The sequence below is a fragment of the Oenanthe melanoleuca genome, chromosome 3 (genome assembly GCF_029582105.1).
Source record: "Oenanthe melanoleuca isolate GR-GAL-2019-014 chromosome 3, OMel1.0, whole genome shotgun sequence".
NCBI classification, from domain to species: Eukaryota; Metazoa; Chordata; class Aves; order Passeriformes; family Muscicapidae; genus Oenanthe; species Oenanthe melanoleuca.
The window spans coordinates 87,348,027-87,361,182 of NC_079336.1; the positions used below are offsets into that span (position 1 = coordinate 87,348,027).

General features: G+C 40.6%; 1 protein-coding gene across 3 annotated transcripts in view; it reads left to right on the forward strand.

The window, feature by feature from the left end:
- Nucleotides 1-12,941, forward strand: part of HHAT (hedgehog acyltransferase) — a 144,568-nt gene extending 131,627 nt beyond the window's left edge. For all 3 annotated transcript variants that reach the window (XM_056488014.1, XM_056488016.1, XM_056488015.1), the window contains one exon: nt 10,686-12,941. In XM_056488014.1, the coding sequence (XP_056343989.1) occupies nt 10,686-10,777 (92 nt within the window). In that variant the 3' untranslated portion in view covers nt 10,778-12,941. The remainder of the gene's footprint in view (nt 1-10,685) is intronic.
- Nucleotides 12,942-13,156: the final 215 nt, after the last annotated feature.

Below are 13,156 nucleotides of genomic sequence, written 5' to 3' on the forward strand. Positions count from 1 at the left end.
TCACTGAAGGACAGACGAAGGTCTCTTATCCATAGCTATCTTGCAGTTCTGCAGAAAAGTGAACACTGAGGCAAATCCCAGTGCAAAGTAATTCTTCAAAGGGGAAAAATGACTTATCAAGAGCAGTTTTGACTCAAATGATTAATACAGTGTTAGCAGATGTGAAGAGTGCTAAAACTTCTGTTGGAAAATTAGATCCAAAACCCAGAACTTTCAAAATCTGTCCTGGATGGGCCAGTGTCTCTTCAAGAAAGATTTTTTTAAAGGAATAGTATGGTGGCTGGACAACCAGATTGTACATTTAAGATTTTCAGATAGGGAAAAGAACCAGACTGATACTTTTCTTTTTAAATGTCCATTTCCTGTGCAAAAATCAGCTGCATTCAGTGACTTTGCATAAAATTTGAGAAGCTCTTCCATTTCATCTACAGTATTTACTTCAGCATGAGGCATTGATTTTTAGTAATAATTCATGTAGAATCAGTAGAAGAGCCAACTGAAAATAAAGGAGAAGGGAAGAAAATGAACCCTCTGTCCTCTCTGTTATGTATGCTAATTATTGCCAAAGAAATTGGCATTATTCTCCTTGTCAAGATCAGGAGTGATACTGCCTTCAGAAGAAAAACAGCCTATTTCAGCAGGGTGAGTCATGTACCCTGTCCCCCTGCCCTCACCCTGCAAAAAAAGAGGCAATCTTTTGGTTCTTCCCCAGCTAATTAGGGTAAATTATGGACATTCTGCACTCAGTCCTTCTTCAACACTGGCTTTCCCTATGCCCAGCCAGCCTCTGTAGCCACTGTGCTCTCCTGATTGGGCATCTTAGTATTTTAGTTTAAAAATGAGGATATGGGGAAATGTTGTTTTGACATTTGTAGTGATTGTAAACAAAGATATTTGATTGTGGTCCGGGCCTGCTTGAGATGTAGCATTCATTAATTAGCCCAAGTTTATCTGTAAAATGACTAATCCGTGTAGCCACACCATTGCACATGAACTGTGGTCTGAAATCAGAGCAGATCCAGTTCTGTTCTATTGGATCCTCTGGGCAGATTTGGCGGTGCCTGGATTAATTAATTATTCTGGTTGTGTGGCTGATCCCATAAAGGCACCACACACGCTGGGGAGAGATTTGCAGAGATGATTGTTTAGCAGAGACTGTACATATGGAAATTTGTTCTCATTTCTTCCTTTGTGCTACCCCATTTACAAATGGAAATGACTGCTTCGTAGCCAGTTCTCATTATATTTCTCTCCCAGGAGATGTGAAATTAGCACTAGGAGAGATTCCACGGTGCCTGGGAGTGGAGCCCCATCTCTTCCACACCAGGAGAGGGAGCAGGGAATCAGTGAGGCTCTCCAACATGTCTTGGCCAGAGCCAGAAGAAGAGGAAACTAGTTGAACAGTACAGAGTTCATGTGTACAAATGGATCCCTCCAGAGAGGTGTAGGTATATGCTGGTTTAGAGCAAGATGTGTATATTGGCATTATTAACAGTCACATTAAAGATTTGCAGCACTGCTTTTATTACACTGAATTGCAGAGCCCAGGTGGGACAGGGGGTGTAACAGCCATGCATCAGATCATATTCCTTGCTGGTTTTAGTGGGCCAGAGAAGCACATGGAAAGATTATATCTCATTGCACTAAGCTACACTTAGTTAAATAAGGCAATTTAAACATAGGTAAAAACTTTCTGGCAAGGCACAGTAATCCTATAACTTTGCTACAGTTTTATGTAATGGAAAGGTTGTGAGGGGTTTTTTTCCTTCTAGAAAATGGAATATGCTGGTAAAGATAGAACAATTTTAAAAGATGGGGGTTTATGAGATCTTTTTGCAGTTGCAGACTAGTTTCTGTATAAGCTTTGCTATGCCAGTGCAGCCATCTTACCTGAAAGGAGCATTGTGAGTGATCCCCCTCAGCAGCTACTCAAAAAGCTTAAAACAGGGAAGCAGGGAGAACAGCTAGGCTGGTACAAGATTTAAATCTTTCCATGTATATTCTTTAATTCCTACAAGGCAAAGAGGGGGTGTATCCCTCAGTGTCAGCTTGGGTTGATGGAATGGTTTTGATCTCCATTACCACACTGGGAGGTTACTCATTCAGATTTGTGCTGGTCAGACTTCCTCCCCTTGGGTGGCTGCTTACTGACCTGAGACCAGATCCCAGAAAAGCAGAGCAGGGCTTAGGAAATTGGATCCCTGTCCTTGCATGTTGATCTAGCTGCCTGGGTATTTCTAATCTGTGTTTTCTGACACAAGTGATGAATGGTTTACCAGCTTTTGCTTCAGATGACCTCTGTGCTTACACAGCTCACCCAGGCAGGCCTGTATTTTCAGGTACTCTCTGGGCTCTGTGTTGCAGTGTGCACACAAAAAGCAGAGAATAAGGTATTCCCTCCTCAAATTCAGTATATGTACTCTTGAAATCCAGAATGTGTTTTCTGAGAATATACAAGCATATTGTCTACTTTTATCCTTGAAGTCAAAATATTGACATTGTTCAAGGAATTTTAAATTACTTTTTTTTCCTTTGTTTCAAGTGGTCTTGTTGATGGACTAACACAGATTGGTTTTCCCCTTAAAATTAAAATTACTTTACTCTTATCCACAAACTATCTGTAATTGAGCTATTTTACTGATAATTCTATTTAGTTGCTATTCTATGGGCTGCAGCAGGGCCAGGTCAGGTTGTGCAGGTAAGAAGTGAAACAATTGTTGTATCAGAAAGTGGTCAACTGAGGCAATCCTATATGGGCTTTTTGATCCAGATAACCTGTGTGCAACAATTCCATTTCATGGGATATGCCACCAGTGGGATTGTTTATTAAGTTTGTTAAGTTTTCTGTTGGCTCATGGCCACCTTCAGGCACCATTGTATTTCCAGGGCTTCCTGCCTAAATCTGCATCAGCCCTTTTCTTTGCCCTTTGGTGACACTGTGACAACAAGACACAAGCAGAAGGGGAGTAACTTCATGCAGCCTGAGACCAGCAGCTCACAATGCCTTAGTCCTGCATCGATTGCTACAGCTCAGCAAACAACTGCAAGATTGCCTGGTTACCTTATCTGTGCACTTCCATCCCTCAAGATATTTGTATTTCTGTTAAGTGAGAAATGGCCTCACTTGTAGTGTTAGCTTTACACTGATACAGCAATTATCAAAATGCAGTGTTCATGTAAATTAACACTGTGCTCTCAGCCCTTCTCTTACTGCATTAAGCTCTAGTAGTTAATATAATTTTTATCCATGGAGCATTTCAGCTATGAGAGCTCTGTGATAAGGAATTGTAGTTTGTTTGTTGCTAATGTAGCTGGTTGTAAATACTTGTTAAATTTGTCACACTGTCTGCTTCTTTTCTAATTCTTAATGCTGTTAAGAGACAAGACAGCACCATGGAATAGTGCAATGGTCTTGGAATATGAGTGGTTTTGAGGATGACAAGGAAAAATGGCAGATTAAAAAATGGGTTGCAGGTAGGAAGGGGATCGTGAATAATTCATCCTTAAATAATTCTTCATATTTAAAAATTAATTATTTTACAGTCATTTTAGCATCTTATATTCATGACCATTTCAGGGTACCTTAGCCAGAAATCATGTTGGGAAAATAAATTATAGCACTTCACCTTTTTACCCAAATGTTTGCTTGCTGGTGACTGATGGCACATATCTGAATCCCTGGTTTAAGTCTCTTCTTTTGTGAGTATATAGCCTTTATTTATCAAGAGTCCCTGGCACTAAAAGGCAAGAGAAGGAGCTTCATTTTATGTGAAAAGCCTGACACACAAACCTAAATCCAAGAATCCCAGTTAGACTGGTACAGAAATCTTCCTGAATTTTGGAGCTGTAGTAGAGGGGAAGTTAATTCACCTTTCTGCTCAGCATGTATAACATGGGCATCTCTCTGCTCAATGGGAGGCAGATGCTCACCTCAGGATCCTGCTGGGCAACAACAACATTCCCAGCTCTGCCTTTGGGATGTTCATGTTCTCCTGGGGAGCTGACTCTTCATTCTCCTGTTCCAGCTTAAAACTGTAACAAAAGGAGGCTCCTGGCTCTGTTGTTTCCGTTGGTGTATATAACACTCAGTAGATAATTACAACTGAAAAATGCCCTAAAATCTTTGCAAGTCTCATCTTTATGTACTTATTCACACCATATTTAAGGAAGTTCTATTGGAATACCTGAGTAGACATTTAATGAAAAAACATAGTGCTGTCTTAAGCCAGAAGTATGACTCCAAAATGTTCTCTTTGCAGAACATTTCATAGAGGTAGCTCTTTGCCTTGCTTCTAGGTGAAGATGGATCTTTGTTTACAATAATGCTTTTAAAAGCTTTTGTCTCTGTTCTAAAAATAAATGAGCATTAAGATTTCATAGTTTGTGGGCTTTGATTTCATATTAGCTTTGTGTAGCTCTCAATTTATGACATGGGAGGAAAGGGAAGGTTGCTTCTGATTTACAGATTTATAATCTGAAAACTAAAGTTGGTTGGTTGGATTTTTTTCCTTTCTCATTAGCACTTTTGGCAGGAAGATTCCAACAAGCAGTTTTCATCAGTCTTCGTTACTGTTAATTCAAATTCAGCAGTAGCATGAATATGGTTCTTTTGATTTTAGTTGAATTACTCCAGAGTCAACTTGATATGCATGAGACCACAATTAATGCCTAAAATATCAGGCTTTTTTCCACTGACTAGCTCTGCTGGGAAAACTAGTAGAGGGTATAGATTTATTTTAAAACATGAAGCAGAAGGCATAACTCCTGTGAATTTTTTTGAGCTTTATAAAAGGCTTAGAAGTAAAAACACTTAAGGTAGGATAATACCACAAAAACACACCAAGAAATTTAGAGTGAAGTTATCCTGCTCATATCAGGTGATACATACTGGGGAAATAATCCTTCTAGTCTACATTGTGCAGCATCTGGAGAGCTGTTAGTGGTCATAGTAGTTAGCATCAAATGAGATTCTAGCTCCAAAGGCAAAACAGAGAATCCATGCAGGCAAACATATCCTGAATGGATACTTGCATCCAGAGAGCACTTACCAGCAAATAGCAGAGCATGGTGGTAGTGGGGTTTTTTTTGGTTTTATTTCTGTTTTTTTTTTTTTCCTGTACATAGTGCAATGAAAATAATTTTGGCATCATCACTGAATTGTGTTGGGGAGTGGGTGTTTTATAAAAGCTATAGGCTAGCTAATCTTTTGAACTCTACCTATGAATTTTTTAATTTGCAGCTTATCTAAATAACAGGAAAAAGTGTGGTCAGCAGCCTTAGCCCTGACATAAGTTAAGTTGATATCTTGTTACTTGACAAAGTCTTTGTCAGCACACAACTTTTTTCAGTGCCATCAAGCATAAAAGTATTTTAGCTATGGTAAAGCCTGGTTCCATGCACAGTAAGAACACAGGAAAGCCACAACTTTTGTGACCTCTGTCTGCTAAATCCAACCTGTTTGCATTATGAAAACACAAAGAGACTTTGGCTTTTTCTCTCAGTAATGCTGATCTGAATGATTTGTGGTCATCCTGTGCTGCAGCTGATGGTCTTGGACTGTTATCTCTCCATTTGCAGTTTTTCACAGCAGTGATAAGTACTCAGAAAGCCACAGATGTAAGCATCCTTCAGGATGGTATGATTTAAAATTCACATATGCAGACTACTATGTTAGACATTTTTTAATGCCTTTTACTGCTTCATGTCTGAAGAGGCAGCTTTTGTGGTTCCTGCCTGTGTACCTGGCTGAGGTTCAGGTCTAGACCTGGAAGCTTAGAATTTTGTCCTTCTCGGTCATATTTCCAGATGCTGCATGGGACAGATCTGAGTTATCCTTAAATCATTTTCTTGGGTTTCCTTTGAAAACTATCTATTGTGTAATATTTTTTATTAATATTTGGATCTTTTCCACACCCACCAGCTAAAGTGTCTTCAATGCCTTGAAATCTATAGGAATAGGTCAGGTCAGTCTTATCTAATCTCCCAAGATGGTTTGGCTGAGCTGCTCTGCTCCCAAGCTGCACAATGGATGGAGGGGAAAGATGTGCAGCTCTTAGCTGGGGGCTCATAGTGGGACAAGGTGGCATCTTGAATTTACAGACCCTGTGACTGTGTGCTGCTTTACATGGGGTGGGAGGATGGAGATGCCCAGCTGGCACTTGGAGGGCTGGAATTTATTGTCTGTCCTTTGACACATCTGCAATGTGGAGGCTGAAAGTAGCAGCAAAAACATCTGCTCTGAATCAGGTTAGGGCTTTGCTACAACACAGCTGAAAACAGGTAGGGTTTTCTTTTCCAAATTTCTAAAGACTAATTGGGTATCAAACTGCACCATGTTTGTAACACATGCTGTGTGACATTTCCTGCTGTAATGGTCAGACAGACCCACCTGGAATGACAAAAAGACATGAAATTAAAATGTAAAAATGCAGAGTGTATCTAGCCCAACATTTGGAGATGCTTCAAATATTGGGCTAGATAATAGGTTTCTTTCAACAGATCTGCTACAAACAGTAGTTTGGAATGTGTTATTTTTTTCTGAAAAGGTGGTATTTTTACTGATCCTCTAAGTTTGTTAGCAATTGTAGGTAAGAGATGTCTTGCCCTCAAATGCTGGTTTGTTTTGGCTTTTTATTATGCTTGACAGACTGGTGCCTGTTCCCCCTCCTTCCCACCATTGTGTCTCTTTAATTCCACTTCACAGAGGAGTTGCTTCAGTGTCTTTGTCACATTTGAACTTTTGTTTAAGAATAAATTTTCCTGAGTGCTAAGCCTTACAGCAACTTAGGTACTTCCAAATCAAAGTCAGAGTAGATGTGTGCTCCTGCAGCCAAGCTTTTCAGGGAGATTAGTTCTTCTGACTTCAATTGATTTAATAACTACTCTGCACTTGAGGACTTCTGAGGACTGTGCAGCCAAGGCACATCTAAAAATAACATTGAGGTCCAAGAGCCACTAAGGCAGTTTTGGACAATGCAAAACATAACTGCAGCTCCTTTCTCTCATATCTCATGGGCTGGAAGGAACAATGGACTGGTTCTTGGTGTTTTGCTGATGATGTGAAACTTGGGTATGCCCAAAACATTGCCAGTGTGATTTTTTTTTTTTTTTTCATTACTGTGGGTGATGAAGAAATTTGAAAGAGCTTCCTTCTGGATACATGATTAAATGTTGGTTCAAAGTATTTGAACTGAGGTTTTAAGGATATAACTGGTCTTTTGAGAGTTGTGATCCAGACTCTTACTTTTCAGTTGAAAGCTTCATTTTACCCCGCTCCTATCAAAATCCAGAGTGTGCTAGAAACATGACTTTTTCTAGTAATTTGCAAAGTATCCAGAAATCCTTTGGAAAGAGAGATAGGAAGCTGAAAGAGTAACTTCAAAAGCTGTTCCTGTGGCAGCAAGTTTGTATCATGTAATGAAGACAAGTCTCCTGCTCATTAGGCTGAAAGCTGAGTACATAACATACCAAATGTGGTTTTCACCAGCAAGACTCCTGGTAAATCCATGAGCTGTTGGACAGAGCAGTGCCTCAGGCCTAGCTGGGACTAAAGACTTCTCTGGGAGGAAGCTGTGTGATGGATGGATCAAGTGCTGCTGCTACCTCTCTACAAAATTTGCATTCCTCTTCACAAAGGAGCTTGTGTTTGATGTTTTGTGGAGCAGCATGCCTCACAATAAGTAGAGAATTTGGTTGTGATTCTCACCCAGTGTTCCTTTGTTAAAAGTGATATCCAGCAGTCTTAAAAGAAATTTTTACAGGTAAAGTTCACAAATATTGCTGGATTTTCTAACAGCACATGAATTAGTCCTTGTATCTACAAATAGCATGTGGTAATGAATACAAATTCATCTTTCTGTGAAAAAAAATTATGAAAATCTGAGTAGTCCCATGAAACTCAGCCTTCAAGTCCAAAATCAAATTACTGAAACCTGTCAAGAAATTGTAAGATTTAAGGTGGTATGTGGCCTGGTTTTGAATAAACAGACTTAACTCAGTCATTTCCTGACAGCCTAGTGCTTGATCTGATATCAATAATATTTTGAAGAGTACATTCTATGTATGACTTTATGGAGAGATACTGATCTAGAATGCAGGCATGCACCCTTCCAAGCAGTTTGGAGAGTAGTACAGCATAAATGCAGTTGTTTAGAGGAATAAGGTAAAGCTGAAGAGTCACCAAAAATGGTGTCTGAGAATAGGAGCAGAATGAGAGGCAGCAAAAGGCCTGAGGTACAAACATACCTTAAGATGCTGGCCCAGGGTAAAAGGAGGAAATTTCCTTGGAACTGTGCATCCAAAGCCATCTGGAAGCCAGAAAAGGCTCCTGTGACCTTACCTTGCAAGAGAGCAGCTCGTGCTGCTGTTTAATTATGGAGGTCACCTACAAGGAAAACACATGCTGGGCAGAATTTGAAATTGCACCCTTGCTGGATAACATTGCTCCATGTGCCCTTCATCACCTTCTGGAGACCAAGCTCTTCAGATTTTGCAACAACTTTATTGTATATCCAGTCCTGAAATGGAAGAAATGAGTGAAAACAGTTTAAAGGTGCTCTGCTTGCTCCAGGTTGTCCTTGGGCTGTTTCTCAGGTGTGGATGCACCTGTGCAAATCTGCCTTGAGTGGGCTGCAGCTAATCTGGGATTGCCAAGGAGCAGAACATGATGCCTTTGCTCCAATCACATGCATTTCCCCACACCCACCAGCACTGCACTGTGGTTCCAGTATGGCAAGAAAGGGCAAGGTCCCCTTACCCCTGCTTGGAGCTGCTCCTGTTTGAGCAGCAAGAAATGCTTTGGGATTTGTGCAGTACCTCCTAGAAGAATGGTAGCAAGATTAAATTTTTAAAAATCCTGTTTGCCCATATTGGGGTCACTTTGTCTTACCCCTTCATTAGATCAGGAGGAGATGATGTGCTGAATGCTACCCCTGACACTGTACAGGACAGACTGTCTGCATTCCAGGATGGTTACCACAACTATAGTGGCTAAAAGCCCTGTGAATCCAGGTTCTGGAGGAATATTATCAAAAAACTAAGACATGTAGAAAAGATTTCCAGTGCATAGCTATGTATTCTGACAAGATCTCTAATATGCTGGTTGGAGAGAGCAAGCAAGTCAGCCACTGTTGGCACATTTTCTGTGTGCCAGAGCTTTACACTATTTAAAAATGCAAAACATGTAACAAGCAAATTTCCAAAGTGCCCCTAAAACAGAAGAACAATTCTAGACTCAGTTATTTTTTAATTTTCTGGCTCTGTCTGTATGAAGCAGCCACCACAATATTGCTGCCAGAAGAGGTATGTTTTTATTACATCTATTGACATACTTTCACATGCAATTTTAGCAGAGACAAAGCACAGCTGGGCTTTAGCTTGCTATTGAAGGTGAAACCCAATCTGCAGTAGGCTAATTTCACTGAAATCACTTTTATGGTTAAAAATCCCTTTGGAGATACCTCAGAAAATGTGTTTTGTGAAACAAATAATTAAACAGAAGTAAAATTTCGCTTCAGGGTTTTGTGAAGACAAGGGATTAATATTTGTAAATATCTCCATGAAAATCAGTCAGGTTACAGGACTCTTATTTCACCACAAAGCAAAGCCAGAACAATTAGAGGGTCATGAAACAAACACAACTATTCATAGCAGGGGGATGCTATGAACCCTGAACCTGTTCCAGGATGAAGTGTAACACTGCCCAGCTCTTGGAGCAGAGGAAGGGTCCCAGCACATGCATCCCCAGAAGTGCAGGACTGACTCTGGGGCTTTGAGATCTGCTGGGGGCAGGGTATTGAGCTCAGCTGGATGGGAGCACAATTAAACTGTGCCCTGACAGGAATTAGCTTGGAGCCTGGATAAAACCAGCCTGCAAAGCACCTTGCAAATATACCTTCAGAAAGAGCTCTTCCTGGAGCATCATGATGTGCAGAGGTTACAGCTTCTCTCCATCCCTTCTTCCAGGCCAAAGGGGAATCTCATGTCTGCCAGTAGGTTCCTTTAGACCAGAGTTTTCCCCAAGAGGAGCAGCTTTTATTCCAGAAGCAGATGTTGGTAATTTGAAGACAGCATGGAGAAAACCATTCATGCACATGACCAAAATTTTTATGTCAACAATGGCAACAAAAAAAGCCATTAAAAAAATCCTTCCAACATCTTCCTCTCTGTCCCCTTTCCTCAGACAACACACACTAAAAAACATCAGGGCCTAGCACTGATGATTTCAATCTGTAATATCTTAATTTCATAAATTCTAACAACCTTGATCAGCAATTACCCCAGACTCCTTTTGCAGAACAGGCAATGGGACTTGCTCAGATTTTTAATGATCTTCATTGTGCTGTCCCTAGGACACACCATAGCCAGCTTAAAGCATCAGGTTCATTGGGGGGGATCTGCTTGATATACAAACCTGCTACAAAGGAGAGACCTTTGTAATTCAATGGGAATAAATCTGGTCTAATACACTGAAAACAAGAAAGACAAGGACTGCCAGGGGGTCAGGCAACCCTGGAGCTTAGACAATTTTACTTCTCAAATTTTGTTCATTGATTCTACTTACTTGTGAGACTGAATTGCTAATAAAATTAATTAGAAGCATCATAAGTTGGTCATCCCAAGAGTATTTCTACTTGAAGCAGCTATTAATTATTCTGACTAGAATTGTCTGTCTTTTCTATTTATAGGCTGGCCATGGGCAACACTGACTGTTCTTGGGTTCCTGTACTGCTATTCTCACGTTGGAATTGAATGGGAGCAGAAGCATGCTGCACATTAGGAATGATGCAAACAATTATTCTTAAGGCAGGTTGATGTTTTTTCTACACTGGATATTCTGTCTGCACAAGGGTGAGGCAGACCAAGTCTTCAGTCCATGTATTAAAACCAAAAGCTCATTTAATTGATTCTGGATTGCAAATTCAGGATTTGAATAGCAGAAACACTGATGGGCTGTGGCTGGGGGTCGTGAGAAATTTTGAAGCCTTTTGATTTATGTTATTTTTGTAAAACAACATCTTTGTGGCTCTGTGTACATTAGAACAGAATCATGTTTTTCATGTTTTGCTGCCTATTGTGACATACTGAAGGGAAAAAAATTTCTACCTTGGAGAATTCAAAAAGCCCAATCTCTCAGAGATGGTGTCCAGGGGCATGTAGGGCTGTGCCCTGCACTTACACTACTCCATGAAGGGCATGAGGCTCATCAGTTCTTCTTGATTGCATTCTGATATAAGCTAGAACATTTTGTATTCTCACTGACTGGAGTAGTTCTGCCTTAAGCTACTTTTCCACCTACTGTAGCAAAGCCTGCTTTTTCTTTTTAATGCCTTCATTTAAAATTTTGCCTTTACAATAACCACCTTTTTGGTAACCTTAGAAATGGTTTTGTTTCTTTCAAAAGAGTGCGTAGGGAGGAAGGTCTTTTATTAAAGAACAGCTTACCTTTTTAATCAAATATGTTCTTAAAGCTCCTTGGGCTTTAAGTGCTCTATGCCTTGTCTTAGAGCTAAAGCATTAAATACTACCTTTATTTTGGGGCTAATACCACCCTCAGACTGTTCAGTCTGCCTCTTGCATTGTTCTCTTACAAAAGGACATATCCCCAGTCTGGGTGAATGGTAAATGTGTTCAGTCTGCTTCATTCTCTGGTGTCCAAGCAATCAGCTCCTGCAATATATTGCAGACACCCTGGGAGGGACTTTTTAAGACCTTTAATAAAAAACAGAATGGTCCAATACAGTGGCACCTAATTAGCTGGAGCTTTATGTCCTTTGGCCACAGCCAGAGCTGTTACAGCAGTGTCTTTGCCCAAAGACTGTGTTGTCCAGAGCTGGGAAGGTCATGCCTGCAGGTGTCCTGGTTGCAGGAGTGCTTCAGCACATGCTGTTTTCTAAGGGGAGACCCTTCCCCTGTCTGCTACTATGGGTGTCTCCTGCACTGTTCTGTTTTAAACTGATACTGAAGAGCAGCCAGAAGACCTTTAGTCTTTCTGAAGTTAGACATTCCCCCTAGGCATGGCCAAAAGGCCTCAAGTTTTGGAGCAGACTTCTTCCAAAAGTAGCTTACTCCACCCAAAGCATGTCAAAACTTGTTCCATGCCCCTGGCAGACATTTCAGCCTGTTTGGAATTAGTACCCTACTGTCCATCACTCCTGCAGCTTCAGCCAAGTCTGATATAACTTATCCCTTCAACAAGAAATTTAGTTCCTGAGACAGGCTTCTGCTTATAGCCTGCATTTCTGATGTCTCTGCTGCTCACAGCTATGGCAGCTTTCTTGTTACCTTCCATTTATTCTTGGAGAAATAAGGGCAGAGGCTTCAGCTCTCTATCCAGCCAGAGAAAAGCCCATCTCTTGCTGTTTCAAAGCAGAAGCTCCAGCCTTTTATGTTAAGAGTCCCTCAGCTCCCCACCATGAGAATGCCATGATTTCCTCTGGAAGCCATTTCTAGGAGATACCATGGCTTGTTGAAAATAACTTACCTTAAATGCTGCCTGGCCAAAGCATGGCTTCCTGACTGACTGGGTGATGATTGCAGGGATTCTCTCAGCCACAGAGTATATGGCTCTAAACCTCTGAATTTACTAAAAGGCTATGAGATTGGCTTCCATTTTGGGGCAGCACTGAGCTAAAGGCAAGAACTTTCTCAGACTTTGCTCAAACTTTGTAATTAAGTAGAATTAGCATTAGAGCAATAAGCCATGCATCTGTTCTTCAGTCTTATCGATTACCATTATTACATGAACCAAGGTGCTACTGACTGATTGGATTCCAATATGCATGCATGCAGAACTTCCATCTCCAATATAGAAATGACCCTGAAGGTCATATAGAGCATGCTTATTTCTGAATTAAAATTGTTTTCTATTTTTTTTCAGTGCTTTATGTATCTTTTATAATTTTGTATCTTTTTCTGTTTCTATAAATAAAGCTGAAATGGACTGTTGGCTTGTGAGATGTGTCTTGAAAAACTATGGCCTTGTATAAGAAAAATAAGAGCTCCACTGTTGTGGAGAAACACTGCTACACTCTGGAAGGCTGCAGGATGGATGCAGTGCAGACTGGTCACTTTTATTCCTGTTGTGCACTGCATGGAACATGCCTTCCCTAACAGTTTAAAAAGCAAATAAGACTTCTGTAGCTGGGTTAAGGAAAGA